The sequence below is a fragment of the Artemia sp. Qi Xiang Cuo genome, chromosome 5 (assembly GCF_049724085.1).
Source record: "Artemia sp. Qi Xiang Cuo chromosome 5, ASM4972408v1, whole genome shotgun sequence".
NCBI classification, from domain to species: Eukaryota; Metazoa; Arthropoda; class Branchiopoda; order Anostraca; family Artemiidae; genus Artemia; species Artemia sp. Qi Xiang Cuo.
This window is the reverse complement of record NC_142798.1, coordinates 78686833-78705072: the sequence shown is the minus strand read 5'-3', so window position 1 is coordinate 78705072 and position 18240 is coordinate 78686833. Positions and strand designations below refer to the sequence as shown.

General features: G+C 32.3%; 2 protein-coding genes across 4 annotated transcripts in view; one reads left to right on the top strand and one right to left on the bottom strand.

Annotated features, from left to right (window-relative positions):
• Positions 1-18240, bottom strand: part of LOC148952570 (uncharacterized) — an 81493-nt gene that overhangs the window by 54261 nt on the left and 8992 nt on the right. For all 3 annotated transcript variants that reach the window (XM_089089021.1, XM_089089023.1, XM_089089022.1), the window contains exons 2-4: positions 15704-15859; positions 11406-11489; positions 2796-2854 (exon numbers count right to left, since the gene is read on the bottom strand). In XM_089089021.1, the coding sequence (XP_088945147.1) occupies positions 2796-2854; positions 11406-11489; positions 15704-15827 (267 nt within the window). In that variant the 5' untranslated portion in view covers positions 15828-15859. The remainder of the gene's footprint in view (positions 1-2795; positions 2855-11405; positions 11490-15703; positions 15860-18240) is intronic.
• LOC148952571 (protein CFDP2-like) lies at positions 17039-17716 on the top strand. Its single transcript, XM_089089227.1, has one exon. The coding sequence runs from the start codon at positions 17039-17041 to the stop codon at positions 17714-17716; it is 678 nt and encodes a 225-aa protein (XP_088945353.1).

The following is an 18240-nucleotide window of genomic DNA, read 5'->3' as shown; positions in this document are numbered from 1 at the left end:
AAAATTAGTTTCAAAAATGGCGAAATGTAATTTCCAGATATAATTTGTCATCATAATAAGGTTTGATGGTAATATAAATAGTGCCGTATTAACTTATTAATACGTATTAATTGCAGCATAGTCACCAATCTTAAAATATTTCAAAAGTATACGTTCGAATTGACTTTACCGGCCTAGAAACGTCATAAAAAGTGAGAAAATAAGCTCAAATTCTATTTCCCCAAACACGTTAGTGTTTAGGTACTGTTGCATTATGCGGGCCTCTCGGGTTAACTACTATAGAGTAGGCAATGATAAAACCCGTTTTTGACATATTTACCGCTATAGACTAGGCAATGATAGCATGGTTTTCATTGTGTATACGATATTAAACTGTGGTTTTTTGGTGTTTAGGTTGGGAAAAAGGTACCTAGGTTAGGTTACGTCCATCCTGCCCTCATTTGGTTAAACTATCAGAACATAACTCAACTCACCTGTCTCAGCAACCTAAAAATTATGTATTTCAAATTAACAACACATGAATAGTCAGAAAATTAGTTTCAATTACGGGGAAATGTAATTTGGCAAATTATATCATTCCAGCATTAAATTTGCCAAGGAAACATTCAAGGTTGTGAACTTTTGTAACTTTTGACATCTACCAGGAACAATTGCGGAGTAACCAAGGGTTAAGTTTAAGAGTAAGACTATACTCAGATGTTTCAATTGTTTCCATCTCTCTTTCACTCTAATAATATTTTGAACCTGTTTTCACCTCACTAAATTTACTTCCCTAAAGATGCCCGTTAACAACCCATTCTTGTCACCCGTTAACAAAAAGATGCCCGTTATTGTCGACTCCGAAGTCCGAATTCGGCCCTTTATGGGCTTGTGATAGAGATTTTTTTGAAATAAATATCTTATCTTATCCTACAATCTTTAATAAAGGTTAGTATAAAAGTAAATTCAAAGTTACTTTTTTGTCATTACATCTACTACGACAACGTCAGTGGAAACAAAAAATTTAGTTTTTAGCAACTTCTTGTCAAACCTGGATGTACCCCAAGTCATATTACTGACAAGTTCAATATAAATAGTACAATTGGATGTTAGCTTAGAATTTATGAAAAAAGCTTGTATTATTAAAATATTTGATTAGTTAAGCTTGAAGATGAAAATCACAGAGGACAGCCAACAATGAGTAGTCGAAACCTGCAAGTGACGCCAATTCACGAAAACTGGGGACGGGGAATGTATTTTTCAACATCTAGGAGGGGGGGGGCGCAAAATTCTAACAGAAGAAAGAGAAGCCCCCAAACCTATTATTAATTTATCAATTAAGTTTCTCCCTTTTAGGCTTATGAGTTCACTCGATAATATCTTTATTTAAAACTTCAATTTAAAAAGACGTTAGATGGTTATATAGCTATAATGAGCAATTCGATTCAAATAAAACATGAATCGGTTTTTCACATCCACGGTAAAAATAGATGCTGAAAAGCAAAAAGGAATTCAAACTGAAGCTGCAACGAACTGCATTACTGAAACAAAATAGTGAAGTTGAAAGGAAAAAATGGAAAGCTGAAAACCAACTCTAAACAGTAATTAGAAAGTTAGGCTTCGTACGATTCATGACTTGCAAAATTGAAAATGTGTGCGTTCGATTTGGATTCAGGTCAGCAATAAAGCGTTCGATTTTTCTTTGTAGATAGCAGGTCGAAACAAACGTCGTCTTCTAATAACATATAACAAATGTCCATTCTCTTCTCGGTCAAAAGGGAAACTTAATATTTTCGCCATCAATTTAAAAACGCAAATAGAGATAGTCAATGTTTCAAAAGTGCCGTGGGGGCGAAGTGGGTTGAATCTCAGATTGGTAATATGGGACCCAGAGAGCGAGCCCAGCTGTAGCAACAAACTGCAGGGCCGACGTAAGGACCATAGTCGTCAAGAAGCGTGTTTCATCCCATATTTCGGATGAAATATCGATATTTCATATCGAAATATCGATATAAAATATCGATAACATCCGATATTACACATATTTCGAATATTTTGCTTAACCTTAAAACCAAAGAAACACTCGAATTCTTCCATTTTCTATTAGATAAACCATTTGAATCGCAGCTATTGTGAAACAATTAAAACAAGTAACTGTTATCATTTTATTTTAGGAATTGATATGCAGAAAAAATCAGGGAAAATTTTATACTGGGGGAATTTGATAGAATTCATTTATAAAATTATTTTTGTCTTACTTTCTCTTTGCTGACGCAATTTTTCGTGTGGAGATGTTAAGGATGATTGTCCGGGGTAAATTTTTCCCGGGTTTCAACTGTCTAGAGTATCTTTCCGTGGGGGGAGGGGGATTTTTCTGTGGAGGCGAAGCCAGATTTCCCGTAATTATTTAAAAAGCGACCAGAAATTAAACTAAAAAAAAGTTTTCAACTCAAAGTAAGGAACAACATTAAAACCTAAACGAACAAAAATTATTAAATGTATGTAAGTTCATACAACACCTAACTCTTTACGCTAAAGTTTGAATTTTGTCCCAATTCTTTAATAATGACTCCTGAAACACAAGGGTCGTTTAATTAGAACAATAAGAAGCTTTTATAAGATTACCAAAAAACTTTAGCGAAAAGAACAAGCTGTTGAAGAGGGGACAATCTCCCTCCTACACGTAATTTCTGTTCGTTTTAATGTTGCTCCTTACTTTGAGCTGAAAAAACTTGTTTTTTTTATTTAATGTGCAGAAAACAGTGTAATAAAAAAATAAAAATATTAAAAATTTAATAAAATAATAAAAAACTTACATTGTTGGATCCCAGGTCTATTTCTGTTCCTTCTTGAACTTCACCGGTAGCATCTGCTTCTAGAAAAAAAAAAAAATTAAAGCGTTAAAGTATATGCTTAATATTTAATATACTTAATATATACTATACTTAATATATACTATACTTAATATACATAATATATAACAGTGTATTTCATATACTTTTTCCATCCGTTTCAGGCAAATGAAGCAGTTTCAACCTCAAATTTGATTCAGGAATATGAGAAATTGTCGTTTTAATGTACATGGATATTATAAATGACAGGTTATACCCCTGGTAACTCTGTTATTATGACAGTCGACTGTGCCTCTTCCCCAGGCCTCATTTAGAACCTATCCACCGCAAACGCAGTCTTTATCCCTCATATTTCCCACTGAATATTTGTCTCCTATGCTTCATTTGCTTACGAGAAACTTCGTTCCAACCATTTTACAAATTCACAGAAACTTAGAATCCGGGGGGGGGGGTATTTTTCAAAATTTAAAGGGGGGCAAATTTATCGTTTTTTTTCAATGAAAATACCAAGAAATGAATTTTTTTTAAATGAAAATACTCCCCAAAAAGACATTTTTCAAAATCCTGAGAAAATTTAGCGGCCACCAAAATTTGTCACCCAACATTTGCCTCATATGCTTCAATTGTTTGTAAGGAGCTTTGTTATAAGCGCTTACTCCATCAGTCTTCAAAATACAGTTACGTTGCCTCATATCCTTTACGCTATGTTTTTCTGGAAGATATTTACTAAAAAACACAAAGAAAAAACATTTATTACACATACAATATTGACACGAAACTCAAGACTAATTAATAAACATAGAATCAAAAATCCAGAAATAATAGAAAATTTCGGGCTAAATTTTATTCAGTTTTTACAGGTTTAGTTTCTTTCAGTACCTTATATTATTCTTTCTAACAAAGATATCCGATCACCTTCTTTCTGTTTTTCCCATTTTCTTAATATAGAATAGACTTCATTCGCGCTTAAAGCCCATAAGCCATTGTGAAATGTAAAACAAACAATTACACAGAAATTACAAAAATCCTACTATAATCCTATAGAAACATAGCTCAGAAGGAGACACTTGTTTGTTTTGAGCATTAATGCTTTTGCTGACAATGCTGGAAGCTCATAATAAAGCTGTACCCCTGGTACCTCTGTACTATAATCCTATAGAAACCTAGCTGTATGAATAGCTAGCTCAATTAATAAATTAATTTTTACGTATTAATTGAGTAATTAAGTAATTACTTAATAAGTAACTAATTAGTAATTATTAATTACTTGTTAATTATATATATTTATATATTATTACTTATTAAAACTGATAATTACATAACTTTTATATAATGGAAGTTTGGAAGTTGAAAATATGAAGTAAGTTTAAAGAGCTTGGTCTCCAGTGCCTTGCAAAGGGGTTTACTAATCCTCTTTGTTTATTTACCTGGTCTTTTTTGCTCTCTAAAATTCATATTGAAGCTTTGAACTTTTTTTTCACTAATCTTGTCTTTTTGTTTTAGTTGTGTTGATTTTTTTTATTCTAGGTTTATTTGTTTTGCTTGTGAATTTTTTTTTAAATCAGAAGGAGACACTTGTTTGTTTTTAGCATTAATGCTTTTGCAGGCAATGCTGGAAGCTAATATTAAGGCTATACCCCTCGCACCTCTGCACTATAATTCTGTAGAAACCTAGATTTATATCGCGTCGCGAGGCGGAGGAATCGTGCCAAATTTCTTACACTCATAGAACATTCCGTTTTACTCATATATCTACCTCCATGGTTCAGACATCAAAACCTCATATCTGTTTACGAACTTCCGGACATCGATTTAACAATTACGGAGCTTGCTAGCAAACGTACAAGTATTTTGTACGGTATATACAAAACGGCACCTACAAGTATTTGACAGCCCATACTGTCTTCAACAATTCGTTTTATTTTCTTCTTTGTCGCCGATTTTCCTTGTTTTTAGCGTTGTTTCTTATTTTAGTTACTCCACTTTGTTTTTCTTTTGTCGCAGGTTACAAACAAATTATTATTTTTTTATTTTCCTTGTTTGTAGTGTTTGTTTCTTATTTTTGTTGCTCCACTTTGTTTTTCTTTTGTAGCAGGTTACAAATAAATTATTATATTTCTATTTTCCTTGTTTGTAGTGTTTGTTTCTTGTTTTTGTTGCTCCACTTTGTTTTTCTTCTGTAGCAGGTTATAAATATTTTTTTTTTTCATTTTTTGTAATGTCTGTTTCTTATTTTGGTTGCTCCACTTTGTTTTTCATTAGTAGCAGGTTACAAATAAATTATTATTTTTTTATTTTCCTTGTTTGTAGTGTTTGTTTCTTATTTTTGTTGCTCCACTTTGTTTTTCTTTTGTAGCAGGTTACAAATAAATTATTATTTTTTTCCTTGTTTGTTTCTTATTTTTGTTGGTGTAGCAGGTTACAAATATTTTTTTTTCCTTGTTTGTAGTATTTATTTCTTATTTTTGTTGCTCCACTTTGTTTTTCTTTTGTAGCAGGTTACAAATAATTTTTTTTTTTAACCTACAAGTATTTGACAGCCCATACTGTCTTCAACAATTCGTTTTATTTTCTTCTTTGTCGTTGATTATCCTTGTTTGTAGTGCTTGTTTCTTATTTTTGTTGCTCCACTTTGTTTTTCTTTTGTAGCAGGTTACAAATAAATTATTATTTTTTTATTTTCCTTGTTTGTAGTGTTTGTTTCTTATTTTTGTTGTTCCACTTTGTTTTTCTTTTGTAGCAGTTTACAAATAAATTATCATTTTTTATTTTCCTTGTTTGTAGTGTTTGTTTCTTATTTTTGTTGCTCCACTTTGTTTTTCTTTGGTAGCAGGTTACAAATAAATTATCATTTTTTTTATTTTCCTTGTTTGTTTCTTATTTTTGTTGCTCCACTTTGTTTTTCTTTTGTGGCAGGTTACAAATAAATTATTTTTTTTAACATACAAGTATTTGACAGCCCATACCGTCTTCAGCAATTTGTTTTATTTTCTTCTTTGTCGTTGATTATACTTGTTTGTAGTGCTTGTTTCTTATTTTTGTTGCTCCACTTTGTTTTTCTTTTGTAGCAGGTTACAAATAAATTATTATTTTTTTATTTTACTTGTTTGTAGTGTTTGTTTCTTATTTTTGTTGTTCCACTTTGTTTTTCTTTTGTAGCAGTTTACAAATAAATTATCATTTTTTTATTTTCCTTGTTTGTAGTGTTTGTTTCTTATTTTTGTTGCTCCACTTTGTTTTTCTTTGGTAGCAGGTTACAAATAAATTATCATTTTTTTTATTTTCCTTGTTTGTAGTGTTTTTTTCTTATTTTTGTTGCTCCACTTTGTTTTTCTTTTGTGGCAGGTTACAAATAAATTATTTTTTTTAACCTACAAGTATTTGACAGCCCATACAGTCTTCAACAATTTGTTTTATTTTCTTCTTTGTCGTTGATTATCCTTGTTTGTAGTGCTTGTTTCTTATTTTTGTTGCTCCACTTTGTTTTTCTTTTGTAGCAGGTTACAAATAAATTATTATTTTTTTATTTTCCTTGTTTGTAGTGTTTGTTTCTTATTTTTGTTGTTCCACTTTGTTTTTCTTTTGTAGCAGTTTACAAATAAATTATCATTTTTTTATTTTCCTTGTTTGTAGTGTTTGTTTCTTATTTTTGGTGCTCCACTTTGTTTTTCTTTGGTAGCAGGTTACAAATAAATTATCATTTTTTTTATTTTCCTTGTTTGTAGTGTTTGTTTCTTATTTTTGTTGCTCCACTTTGTTTTTATTTTGTGGCAGGTTACAAATAAATTATTTTTTTTAAACTACAAGTATTTGACAGCCCATACCGTCTTAATCAATTCGTTTTATTTTCTTCTTTGTCGTTGATTATCCTTGTTTGTAGTGCTTGTTTCTTATTTTTGTTGCTCCACTTTGTTTTTCTTTTGTAGCAGGTTACAAATAAATTATTATTTTTTTATTTTCCTTGTTTGTAGTGTTTGTTTCTTATTTTTGTTGTTCCACTTTGTTTTTCTTTTGTAGCAGTTTACAAATAAATTATAATTTTTTTATTTTCCTTGTTTGTAGTGTTTGTTTCTTATTTTTGTTGCTCCACTTTGTTTTTCTTTGGTAGCAGGTTACAAATAAATTATCATTTTTTTTATTTTCCTTGTTTGTAGTGTTTGTTTCTTATTTTTGTTGCTCCACTTTGTTTTTCTTTTGTGGCAGGTTACAGATAAATTATTTTTTTTAACCTACAAGTATTTGACAGCCCATACCGTCTTCAACAATTCGTTTCATTTTCTTCTTTCTCGTTGATTATCCTTGTTTGTAGTGCTTGTTTCTTATTTTTGTTGCTCCACTTTGTTGTTCTTTTGTAGCAGGTTACAAATAAATTATTATTTTTTTTATTTTCCTTGTTTGTAGTGTTTCTTTCTTATTTTTGTTGCTCCACTTTGTTTTTCTTTTGTAGCAGTTTACAAATAAATTATCATTTTTTTATTTTCCTTGTTTGTAGTGTTTGTTTCTTATTTTTGTTGCTCCACTTTGTTTTTCTTTTGTGGCAGGTTACAAATAAATTATTTTTTTTTAACATACAAGTATTTGACAGCCCATACCGTCTTCAACAATTCGTTTTATTTACTTCTTTGTCGTTGATTATCCTTGTTTGTAGTGCTTGTTTCTTATTTTTGTTGCTCCACTTTGTTTTTCTTTTGTAGCAGGTTACAAATAAATTATTATTTTTTTATTTTCCTTGTTTGTAGTGTTTGTTTCTTATTTTTGTTGTTCCACTTTGTTTTTCTTTTGTAGCAGTTTACAAATAAATTATCATTTTTTTATTTTCATTGTTTGTAGTGTTTGTTTCTTATTTTTGTTGCTCCACTTTGTTTTTCTTTGGTAGCAGGTTACAAATAAATTATCATTTTTTTTATTTTCCTTGTTTGTAGTGTTTGTTTCTTATTTTTGTTGCTCCACTTTGTTTTTCTTTTGTGGCAGTTTACAAATAAATTATTTTTTTTAAAATACAAGTATTTGACAGCCCATACCGTCTTAAGCAATTCGTTTTATTTTCTTCTTTGTCGTTGATTATCCTTGTTTGTAGTGCTTGTTTCTTATTTTTGTTGCTCCACTTTGTTTTTCTTTTGTAGCAGGTTACAAATAAATTATTATTTTTTTATTTTCCTTGTTTGTAGTGTTTGTTTCTTATTTTTGTTGTTCCACTTTGTTTTTCTTTTGTAGCAGTTTACAAATAAATTATCATTTTTTATTTTCCTTGTTTGTAGTGTTTGTTTCTTATTTTTGTTGCTCCACTTTGTTTTTCTTTGGTAGCAGGTTACAAATAAATTATAATTTTTTTTATTTTCCTTGTTTGTTTCTTATTTTTGTTGCTCCACTTTGTTTTTCTTTTGTGGCAGGTTACAGATAAATTATTTTTTTTAACCTACAAGTATTTGACAGCCCATACCGTCTTCAACAATTCGTTTCATTTTCTTCTTTCTCGTTGATTATCCTTGTTTGTAGTGCTTGTTTCTTATTTTTGTTGCTCCACTTTGTTGTTCTGTTGTAGCAGGTTACAAATAAATTATTATTTTTTTTATTTTCATTGTTTGTAGTGTTTGTTTCTTATTTTTGTTGCTCCACTTTGTTTTTCTTTTGTAGCAGTTTACAAATAAATTATAATTTTTTTAATTTAATTGTTTGTAGTGTTTGTTTATTATTTTTGTTGCTCCACTTTGTTTTTCTTTTTTGTCTGGTTACAAATAAATTATTTTTTTTTAAACTACAAGTATTTGACAGCCCATACCGTCTTCAACAATTCGTTTTATTTTCTTCTTTGTCGTTGATTTTCCTTGTTTGTAGTGCTTGTTTCTTATTTTTGTTGCTCCACTTTGTTTTTTTTGTAGCAGGTTACACATAAATTATTATTTTTTTATTTTCCTTGTTTGAAGTGTTTGCTTCTTATTTTTGTTGCTCCACTTTGTTTTTCTTTTGTAGCAGGTTACAAATAAATTATTATTTTTTTATTTTCCTTGTTTGTAGTGTTTGTTTCTTATTTTTGTTGTTCCACTTTGTTTTTATTTTGTAGCAGTTTACAAATAAATTATCATTTTTTATTTTCATTGTTTGTAGTGTTTGTTTCTTATTTTTGTTGCTCCACTTTGTTTTTCTTTTGTAGCAGGTTACAAATAAATTATCATTTTTTTATTTTCCTTGTTTGTAGTGTTTGTTTCTTATTTTTGTTGCTCCACTTTGTTTTTCTTTTGTGGCAGGTTACAAATAAATTATTTTTTTTTAACCTACAAGTATTTGACAGCCCATACCGTCTTCAACAATTCGTTTTATTTTCTTCTTTGTCGTTGATTATCCTTTTTTGTAGTGCTTGTTTCTTATTTTTGTTGCTCCACTTTGTTTTTTTTGTAGCAGGTTACACATAAATTATTATTTTTTTATTTTCCTTGTTTGAAGTGTTTGCTTCTTATTTTTGTTGCTCCACTTTGTTTTTCTTTTGTAGCAGGTTGCAAATAAATTTTTTTTTTAACCTACAAGTATTTGACAGCCCACACTGTCTTCAACAATTCGTTTTATTTTCTTCTTTGTCGTTGATTTTCCTTGTTTGTAGTGCTTCTTTCTTATTTTTGTTGCTCCACTTTGTTTTTCTTTTGTTACAAAGAAAGCAGGTTACAAAGAAATTATTATTTTTTATTTTCCTTGTTTGTAGTGTTTGTTTCTTATTTTTGTTGCTCCACTTTGGTTTTCTTTTGTAGCAGGTTACAAATAAATTTTTATTTTTTTATTTTCCTTATTTGTAGTGTTTGTTTCTTATTTCTGTTGCTCCACCTTGTTTTTATTTTGTAGCAGGTTACAAATAAATTATTATTTTTTTATCAGTATATATTATATGATTATATATTTATTTATAATAAATTATATATCAAATATTTCTGTATGATTTTTATATTATAAATCATTATGATTAGCATTATTATATGTATCATAAATAAATAAAATTATAAAATTATTATTACACTATTATTATATTATTACTATTATCAGAGCTTGGTGAAAAACAAAAAGAAAACAACAGGTCATCCATGGTCTATCATTCTTGTTTGAAGTATCATCGATTATTTTTTCTCGCATTAGGCTTTACTGACATGTTGTTGTCATGGTCTTGCTAGTACAAATGTTTTTGTTTCTTCACTGCCCCCCCCCCATGTTTCGTTGTTGTAGATGGATTTTCAAATAAACAAGTAAATAATATATTATAAACAAATAAACAATATACTATATACATTGGATGAATTCAGTACAACCAAAAATAGATTTCAAAAACTTTAGAATCGAAAAAAATTTTTATATTAAATTGTGCAACAAAATATATAAGCAAAATAGAATTTATAATATATGTTTAAAAAATCGCATTTATTGATAACTTTTTTTTTCAAATTTAGTTGAATGAAGCAAGGCCAACGGAGATTGGAACCACATATTGTTGCTCTTCATTTTTATTTTTGATTCGTTCTAATCCTCATTGTCGCTTGTCCTGTACCTGCATATTTTTTTGTTCATTACTTTCGTTTTTGAGTCATTTTAATTCTCCCTGCTACTTACTTTTTAACCGCATATTTCTTCATTCTTCAATTACATTTTTGACTCGATGTAATTGTCGTTTTCGCAAATATTCTAACTACATAATTCTTGGTTTTCCATTTTGTTTGTCATTGCTTCAGACATTTTTAATGCCCTCTGCATTAGCTGCTCGGACTGGTCTTGTCACTTTTGATGGCCTAGGTTGTTCATTTTCACCTATTCAATTACATTTCTCAGGCCGTTCTCTTGATCTTATATGATTTGATGGTCCAGTTTATTCATTTTGAGCCTATGTTTTGGTCATCTTTTGTCTTCATTTTTAGCTTACGTTAATTGACGTTTTTTCCTCCAAATATTATGACACTGCTGAAAATGTCTTTCGAATCTTAGATCACCGAAAATGAATACACGAATTTATATATTTCTAATTTTTGTTCTGTAAATTCTTCTAAAACTGTTTGAAAATTTATTTTCTTGCGTCTTCACTTTCAATCAACATAATTGCCGAACTATTTAATATATTCTGATTCATTGTTTAGTTCAGATGGTTTTGGCCTGGAGAATGATCACTCTCCAGAAGATACGCATACTGGAATTGTTAAAAATATTTCACAATTAAAAAAAAAAAAAGCATTTTGATGGAAACGCGGGCACCTTTCAAACGCAGGGCCCGATTGGAACAAATCGTTCTAATCACCCTTTATCCGGGCCTGAGTACTTTTAGGGTGCCAAATAGTAGATTTATGGTACCTAATGGCTTATTTTTTAGTTTTTACTGCCATTTTCACTTGTTTCCAGAAAAGTGGCCCTAACTTTGCCCCCTCCCAGGATTTTGAGGAAATTACGCCACTGTTCCACGCTAATATAAATTGATATTGCATGTTGTTTTCTGCCCTATAGCATTCACGACAGGGGCAAAAAAAAATTTTTTGTGTCCTGGACGCAAACAAAACCACTTCCTAAAATCCTGAAATTATCCCTATTGCTAGCAAATATACAAGGGCCTACCTTCATTTTCATCAGTAAAGAAAATCCTCTCTTCTTCTCCTTCAGTACGAAAAAGTTGACTGACTTCTTCTTCCTCTTCTTCATCTAGAGAACAGTGAATAATTAAAAGAAATGAAACCAAATGAAACATAAATCATGAATGAATAAAGTGAAAAGTAAATATGCATATCTAACTCAAAATTGGATTTTTGCCAATCTGTAATCACCCAAGAGAATGAAAAACTCACAAGGACTGGATCTACAGCGATGATACACAAGAGAATTACTATAAAAACTACCAACGCCACAGACAGTGTAGTAACTTGCAACTTCACAACAAAAAGTTAAAAATTGAATAAATTATACAATTAATCTTGCAACATTACAGGATTAGAGCTGAAAGTTTCCTCAAATCCTGCATCAAATAGCCTAGCTTCCGAAAGTCTTGGCAAGTTAATTAGGCTAGTGAATTTAAAGATGTTAGTCTGGCTGGTGATAGACGGTGACGTCGATTCACCAAAATGTAGAGGGGGGCAGATATATTTTTCAAAATTCCGAGAGAGGGGCAATTTTCTTGTTCTTTCCAATTTTTTTAATGAAAATACCTAAAAAAAGGCATGTCTAAATAAAAATACACAATTTTTTTCAAGATCAAGGGGGAAGGCAAAACAAATCTTAGACGGGGGACCAGTGGCCCTTCCCCTATTGACACTTCCCTATTGACGTCTCCTGCCCTCCCCCCCCCCCCACACACTCCGAAGAAGTAAGGTAAAGTTGTTCTTAGAACCAGAAAAATAGGCTCACACATGGATCAAGACATGGAGTACTCCAATCTCTGTAACTTGTGTATTAACTTCTAAAGATGTAGGGTTCTTATGACCAGTATTATACCAATTGAAACTTGGCTCAATAGTTTCCTATAATTTTCAAAATCTTAATCATATCTTATTAAATCTTTAACTTAGTTACTATGCTTTGCCCTAGTGTTAAGAATTATACATTTCTAACGCATGGTGGTATTGATTTCCACTTAACCAATTCAAACAATCAAGTTTTATTTTCACTGCTCTTTGTACTTTAAATATTCTGTTGGGATTTCAGCAAAATGCTGCTCATAAGATTACAAAAATCAAACTTAGCAATAGATTACTTTCTAATTCATAAATATATTTTACACCTCTTTTTGTTCAGTTTGTTACATTTTTGTGGTTCAAATATCACAATAGGTCTTTAACCATTGAGGGTAAGGTTTTATTTCATGTTACAAATACTTGGAGTTTGTACTGCTAAAATAGAGGTCTTTGATTGCTCTAGGGTGTGGGGTGTCAATATTTTAAAATTAGGCTAGAGTTTCTCTTTTTGGTCCTACACACAAAAAAGAAAATTAAGAAACTATAGCCTAAAATAAATTTATTTGCTGACCCTTTAGGATCCCAAATGCATGCATCTACGGTTATGTGTATTGAATGTTTGCTTAACTGTATATTAGTCAATTGACATGTACATAATTAATTATGTAATTATTTATGTGGTATAATATGTAATTGTGTATGTAATATGAATAATTATAATTAAATATAATTACGTATATAAAATTGACGTGTATAATTGACATGTACATAAATATAAAGCAATTTTTTTGCTGCTCACCATAACACTTAGCTGAATTTTTGCTGAACCTCAGTGATGCCATCTCTAGAGATTCTCATCCAGCTTAAATACCCAAGAATTGCACCCCCTCCCCACTTAAAAAATAATTAGGCCTCTCATTATTTCTCTTTTTTGTTCCTACATAACCAACAAATTTAAGAAATAATTGCTTAAAATCAATTCATTTGTCATATATCAACCCCTAAGGGTAACCTATGGGCATGGACATTACCTCTTTTACTGAGTTGTATATTAATGAAAAAATAAAGATGCATGCACCCTGGGTATGAACATACAGCAGTGCTGAGTTGATTCTTTTCAGAATTATGCTCCCTCTTATAAATTGTTGAGATTTTCCGGCTTCAGTAACACCATCTGTAGAGAGGCTCTCATTAAAGTTGAACACCTTAAAGGTTTTAGTCACTCCAAAAGTTTTTTAGCGGTTTACCTCCATTTCTCATTGCACACTTTGTCAAGTGTTTATAAACACCGCGCTATTCATTGCATCCAACATTTTGATTCTACTGCTAAGATATTATACCTCAGTATGAATTTTAGTTACTTATAGTTGTTTCAAGTGAACCTCAGTTATAAAGCACTAATTAGCCTATATATAATCGGTTATAAAGCACTAATTTTCATTACTTTTATCTAATTTATTTTGAGGTTGACTGGTTTGGAGATATAAATCTTCATCAGTCCAAAAGCAAACTTTTTTTTTATGTTGAGAGCTTTTTATATAATGGATTTCTAAATAATAATATAATAATAAAACCACTTCATTTCTTACAACAAAAAAAAGAGAAAAAAAGGCACTTGTTTCAAATGTTTTTTTTTTCAATTGGATTTTATGTGTTATACTAGTCTTTTCCTAAAGGGAACTGTTAAATTACAAGTAAAATAAATACTTAATTAAATCAATTTTGATAATCTTTCATAAATTTTAAAAATAATCTTTAATATAAAATAATTAAAGATAAATATATATATATATATTTATTTTGTGGTTACTAAGCTTTCTTGCTTAGATACAAATTATAGCATTTTTCCTGTTCTCCCGTTTTTTATCCTTGGATTCCAAAAATTGCAACACGACGTAGAAATTTAAAGCATGCTTCTTCAACTAGATAGTTGGGTTTATACTGATGGAATTTTATCAGTGAAGTACCACATACAGTCTGGTTGCAAAATTTTGTCTTGTAACCTAGGTATAATAAGACATTTTTAGCAATTTCCCCTCTATTTGACCATGCCTTCTTCAATTTTCCCTTATCCATCCATAAATACTGTATCGTATTAGGTTTGCCTTGGTAAATTTTCTTCCATTGTCCAGCCTGTACAAGTTCTACAAAACAATGGTGTTTGATTGATGGTTGGCCTACAACCCTTGGGATTTGGTATGCAATGCCTACGAGCAAATAAGGATATTTCCAGCTTCTGGATTAAGAGTTTTATACATTTTTGTGTATTTTTAGGCTACAACTTTTCATTAGGCTACAACCTATTTTTAGGTACAAATAAAAAGATTTCAGGCATAGAAAAAGATTTGAAAAAAAGGTTTGGTTCGCTTTAATATAGAAAAATTCATAGATTGGAAATAAAATAGAATAAAAGCTACAATGGACAGCTAGAAATAACATATAATTAAAGCTACAATAGATATGCTATAACAAAACTGCACCTTTTAAAACAAAACTGTTAAGCATTAAAATGGATTTTTTGGGATATTTTTAGAGGAAAAACGCTAAATCCTTTTGTAAACCCCACCCCACGAAAAAAAATAACCTTTTTGTAAACCCCATCCACAAAAAAAAATCTTTATACCCCCCCCCCCTCAAAGAAAATCCTTTTGTAACACAAAAGGGATTGTAACACAGCAGGGGCGTAATTTCCTATGGGGCAGCAGGGGGCAACTGCCCCTCCCAAACCTATGTTTTAGGCTACAGCCTGGTAAAAATCTCCATGAGGCTTGACCTTCTATGATATTAATACTCCACTTGTTGTCTTAACACAGTCAATATTTTCTGTACTTTATGAGAGAATTAGGACTTGGAACTACTTTAACTATGATTTTTTTTTACTATTTTTAAAATATCAAGTATCTATTTCTTTTCTGGGGGGGGGGGGGTAAATGAATAATTATAAACTCTTGGGGTATGAACTGAACAATAAATTTATTGAAATTGTTATAAGGTTTGCAAGTGAGTTGTGAGCTGTTGTTTTTTTTTCTCTTTCTCACTCTCTATTCAAAGCTTTATTTTCGTATAGTATTTTTATTGTTGTCTTTAGTAAGCAAGCAGTTCTTTCTTTTATCATAAAAACTGATAGAAGTCGCACAAAGACAAATAGGAAAAGAAACCATTAGGGTTAGGTCAATATTGAGAACAACAAAAATAAACAAATAAAACTAAAAATTTTAGAAGATAAAAACAAACATTTACAAAATCCAAACATACAATGCAACATATTCATTTATGAGCTGCCTTTAAAAAAAAACAAGCCTATAGTATACAAATATAAAAAAAAGGACAAGTAAAAAAACAAGCCTATAGCATACAACTATAGCCTATAGTCACATTTTAATTGACTGAAGTTTGCAAGTAGTTACTACTGTTGGATTTTCAAAAAGCCTTGCTGCAATTATTGCCAGACAAGAATAAATAAGTTACCTTCTTGATCTACTTTTTCATTGTTGCCGTTTTCTTGCTGTACCATTTCATTATTAAATTTTTCTAAGTAGTTCTGAATGTCTTGTATTGTCTCTTCTCGGATTTCTGTTTTTATATCTGTCATGGTGAACAATATTATTTGCAATTAAATAGAACCTGAAAATAAAAAATTAATTGACTTAACCATGTGCTCACAATGGAGAGGCATTAAACTGGTCCAAAGGATCACCCTTCCTATTAAAATATTGATCAGAAAGGCACTCTTTGGACATCATGCCCCCCCCCACTCCCTTTTTAAATCATTCTATTACCTAAATCAGTGGTTCTCAAACTTATTTAGACACTGTACCCCTTCTTACCCACAAAACATTTCAGATACCCCTTCTCTGTTACCAGTCCTAAGTAAAAAATAGTTATAATATAAATAAAATTTCCAATCCTAGAGTTAAAAGGTTGTTTTTTTTTTTTTTTTGCCGGCCACGTACCCCCTAAAAAATGTTGCGTACCCCCGAGGGGTACATGTACCATTGTTTGAGAACCACTGACCTAAAGCATTGTTTCTCTTTTGGGGAGTCACAGTTCCCAGGAAGGTTGCAAGATCATAGACATTCGACAAGGGTTAGTAAGAAAAAAAAAAAAAAAATGCTTATGCAAGAAAGAACCAATTAATAATATTGAATAACCGATTTTAACCAAACTTATATGCAAATTGATACTGAGTACCTACTGAGTCACCTTCTCAGCAGGGGCATCCCCCAGGCCACTTAGCGCGTCCCCAGATGGCGGATAGGGGAACACCCTACAGATATGTAGAGTACCTCCATTGAGTAGGAGGCGCGGACCAAGGGGGACCCAGTCCCTGGGGGTCCTTAATTGAAACTGGGGCACCCTCACCCAGGGACCGTAAATACAGGTGGAGGAGGAAGAAGGCCCCTCGGATGTACACTCAGCAGGGCCCACCGGCGTGTGGACACGTCCCGTCAGTTTCAAACCTTCTCCCAGCAATGGGCTGAATTGCTTGGTGAAGCAGAACACCATCGTGGGAGGATCCCCTATAGGAGGACAACTGCGAAAGGGCGGAGGATCCAGATTTACAGACAACGGCCTCTGCAAGGTGGTGGAGAGGAATGGCTTGCCGCCACCACCCATTTAGCCAAGAAACCACCTCTCTTGAAATCATGAAAAAAGGGTCCAGTGTTATACGAACATCTGCTACTGCGTACAGGGTAACCGACGAACAACCAATTTTGAATGATAAAAATGCAATTTTACATGCTACCGCGTCCAGGGTAACCAACGAACAACCAATCTTGAATGATAATAATCCGATTTTACATGCTACCGCGTCACAGGGCAGCCGACGATCCTAGGCCTGGGACCCCCGCCCGGGGTGAAAATCCACACGGTTGTTCCGTTCCGACAAAAACCTCCCTACACTTTGGCACGCTAAACATCCGAACACTTGCCAAACCGGGAAAACTGAATCTTGCCCTTAGAGAACTACAGAGGTACAATTGGGATGTTATTGGCCTCTCTGAGACTCACCTCCCCCGAACGAGTGAGGAAAACCTCTCTGGAGCCTCCCTCTTGTTGTCCGGCCGCAAGGACGGAGTTCATCGACAAGGTGTAGGATTCTTCGTATCATCAACTGCCAAAAAATCTCGAATCTCCTTCACCCCAGTCCCAGAAAGAATAGCCGTCTTACGACTAAAGGGAGCTGCCAAGAATATCTCTGTCGTCCAAGTCTATGCCCCAGACTCCGCCAGAAGTGAGGAAGAATGCGATGAATTATATTTTACACTACAAAGCGTCATCGACCAAATCCATAAGGAAGACGTACTGATTGTTATGGGGGACTTTAACGCTATAGTAGGTACGGATAATATCGGTCGATCCGTTATAATGGGGACTTTTGGTCACGGAAAACTCAATGCGAGAGGGGAACGATTGCTCGACTTCTGCCGAGAAAACGAGTTATTCTTAACGAACACAATTTTCAAACACCGCCATTGACGTAAAGTGACCTGGAGATCCCCAGACGGTAAAACCAAGAACATGATTGATTATATCCTGATATCAAAGCGCTGGAAGTCTTCCGTACTAGACACAGTAGCAATACCTGGAGCAGACTTCGACTCTGACCACACTCTACTGATGTCAAGGTTCAAGCTAAGAATGAGAACATTGCAAAAAGCAAGAAAAATCCCAAGATTCCGACTGGATCTGGAGCCAGATCCTGCTAAAAGGGAGACTTACACTTCCACTCTATATGAAAATTTCCAAGAGATCCTGGAAAATCATTCTCCCTTGACCACCGCTAATGAGATAGACTCCCTGACCGAGCAGGCTACATCAGCAATCATAGAGACAGCGAATGACGTCCTTGGAAGAAAAACTCCAAATGAAAAACCATGGATCACAGATGAGATCATTGTGCTATGTGAGGATAAGCGACTTTTTTTGCAATAAATCCGACCGTCACAGTTGGGATACTTACAAGCTCCTCAAGAGAAGAGTAGAGCGAGAGATCAGAAAGG

Excerpts from the sequence above, each read along its gene's own strand:
- LOC148952571 (XM_089089227.1), top strand. The coding sequence starts at position 17,039 with ATGCTACCGCGTCACAGGGCAGCCGACGATCCTAGGCCTGGGACCCCC.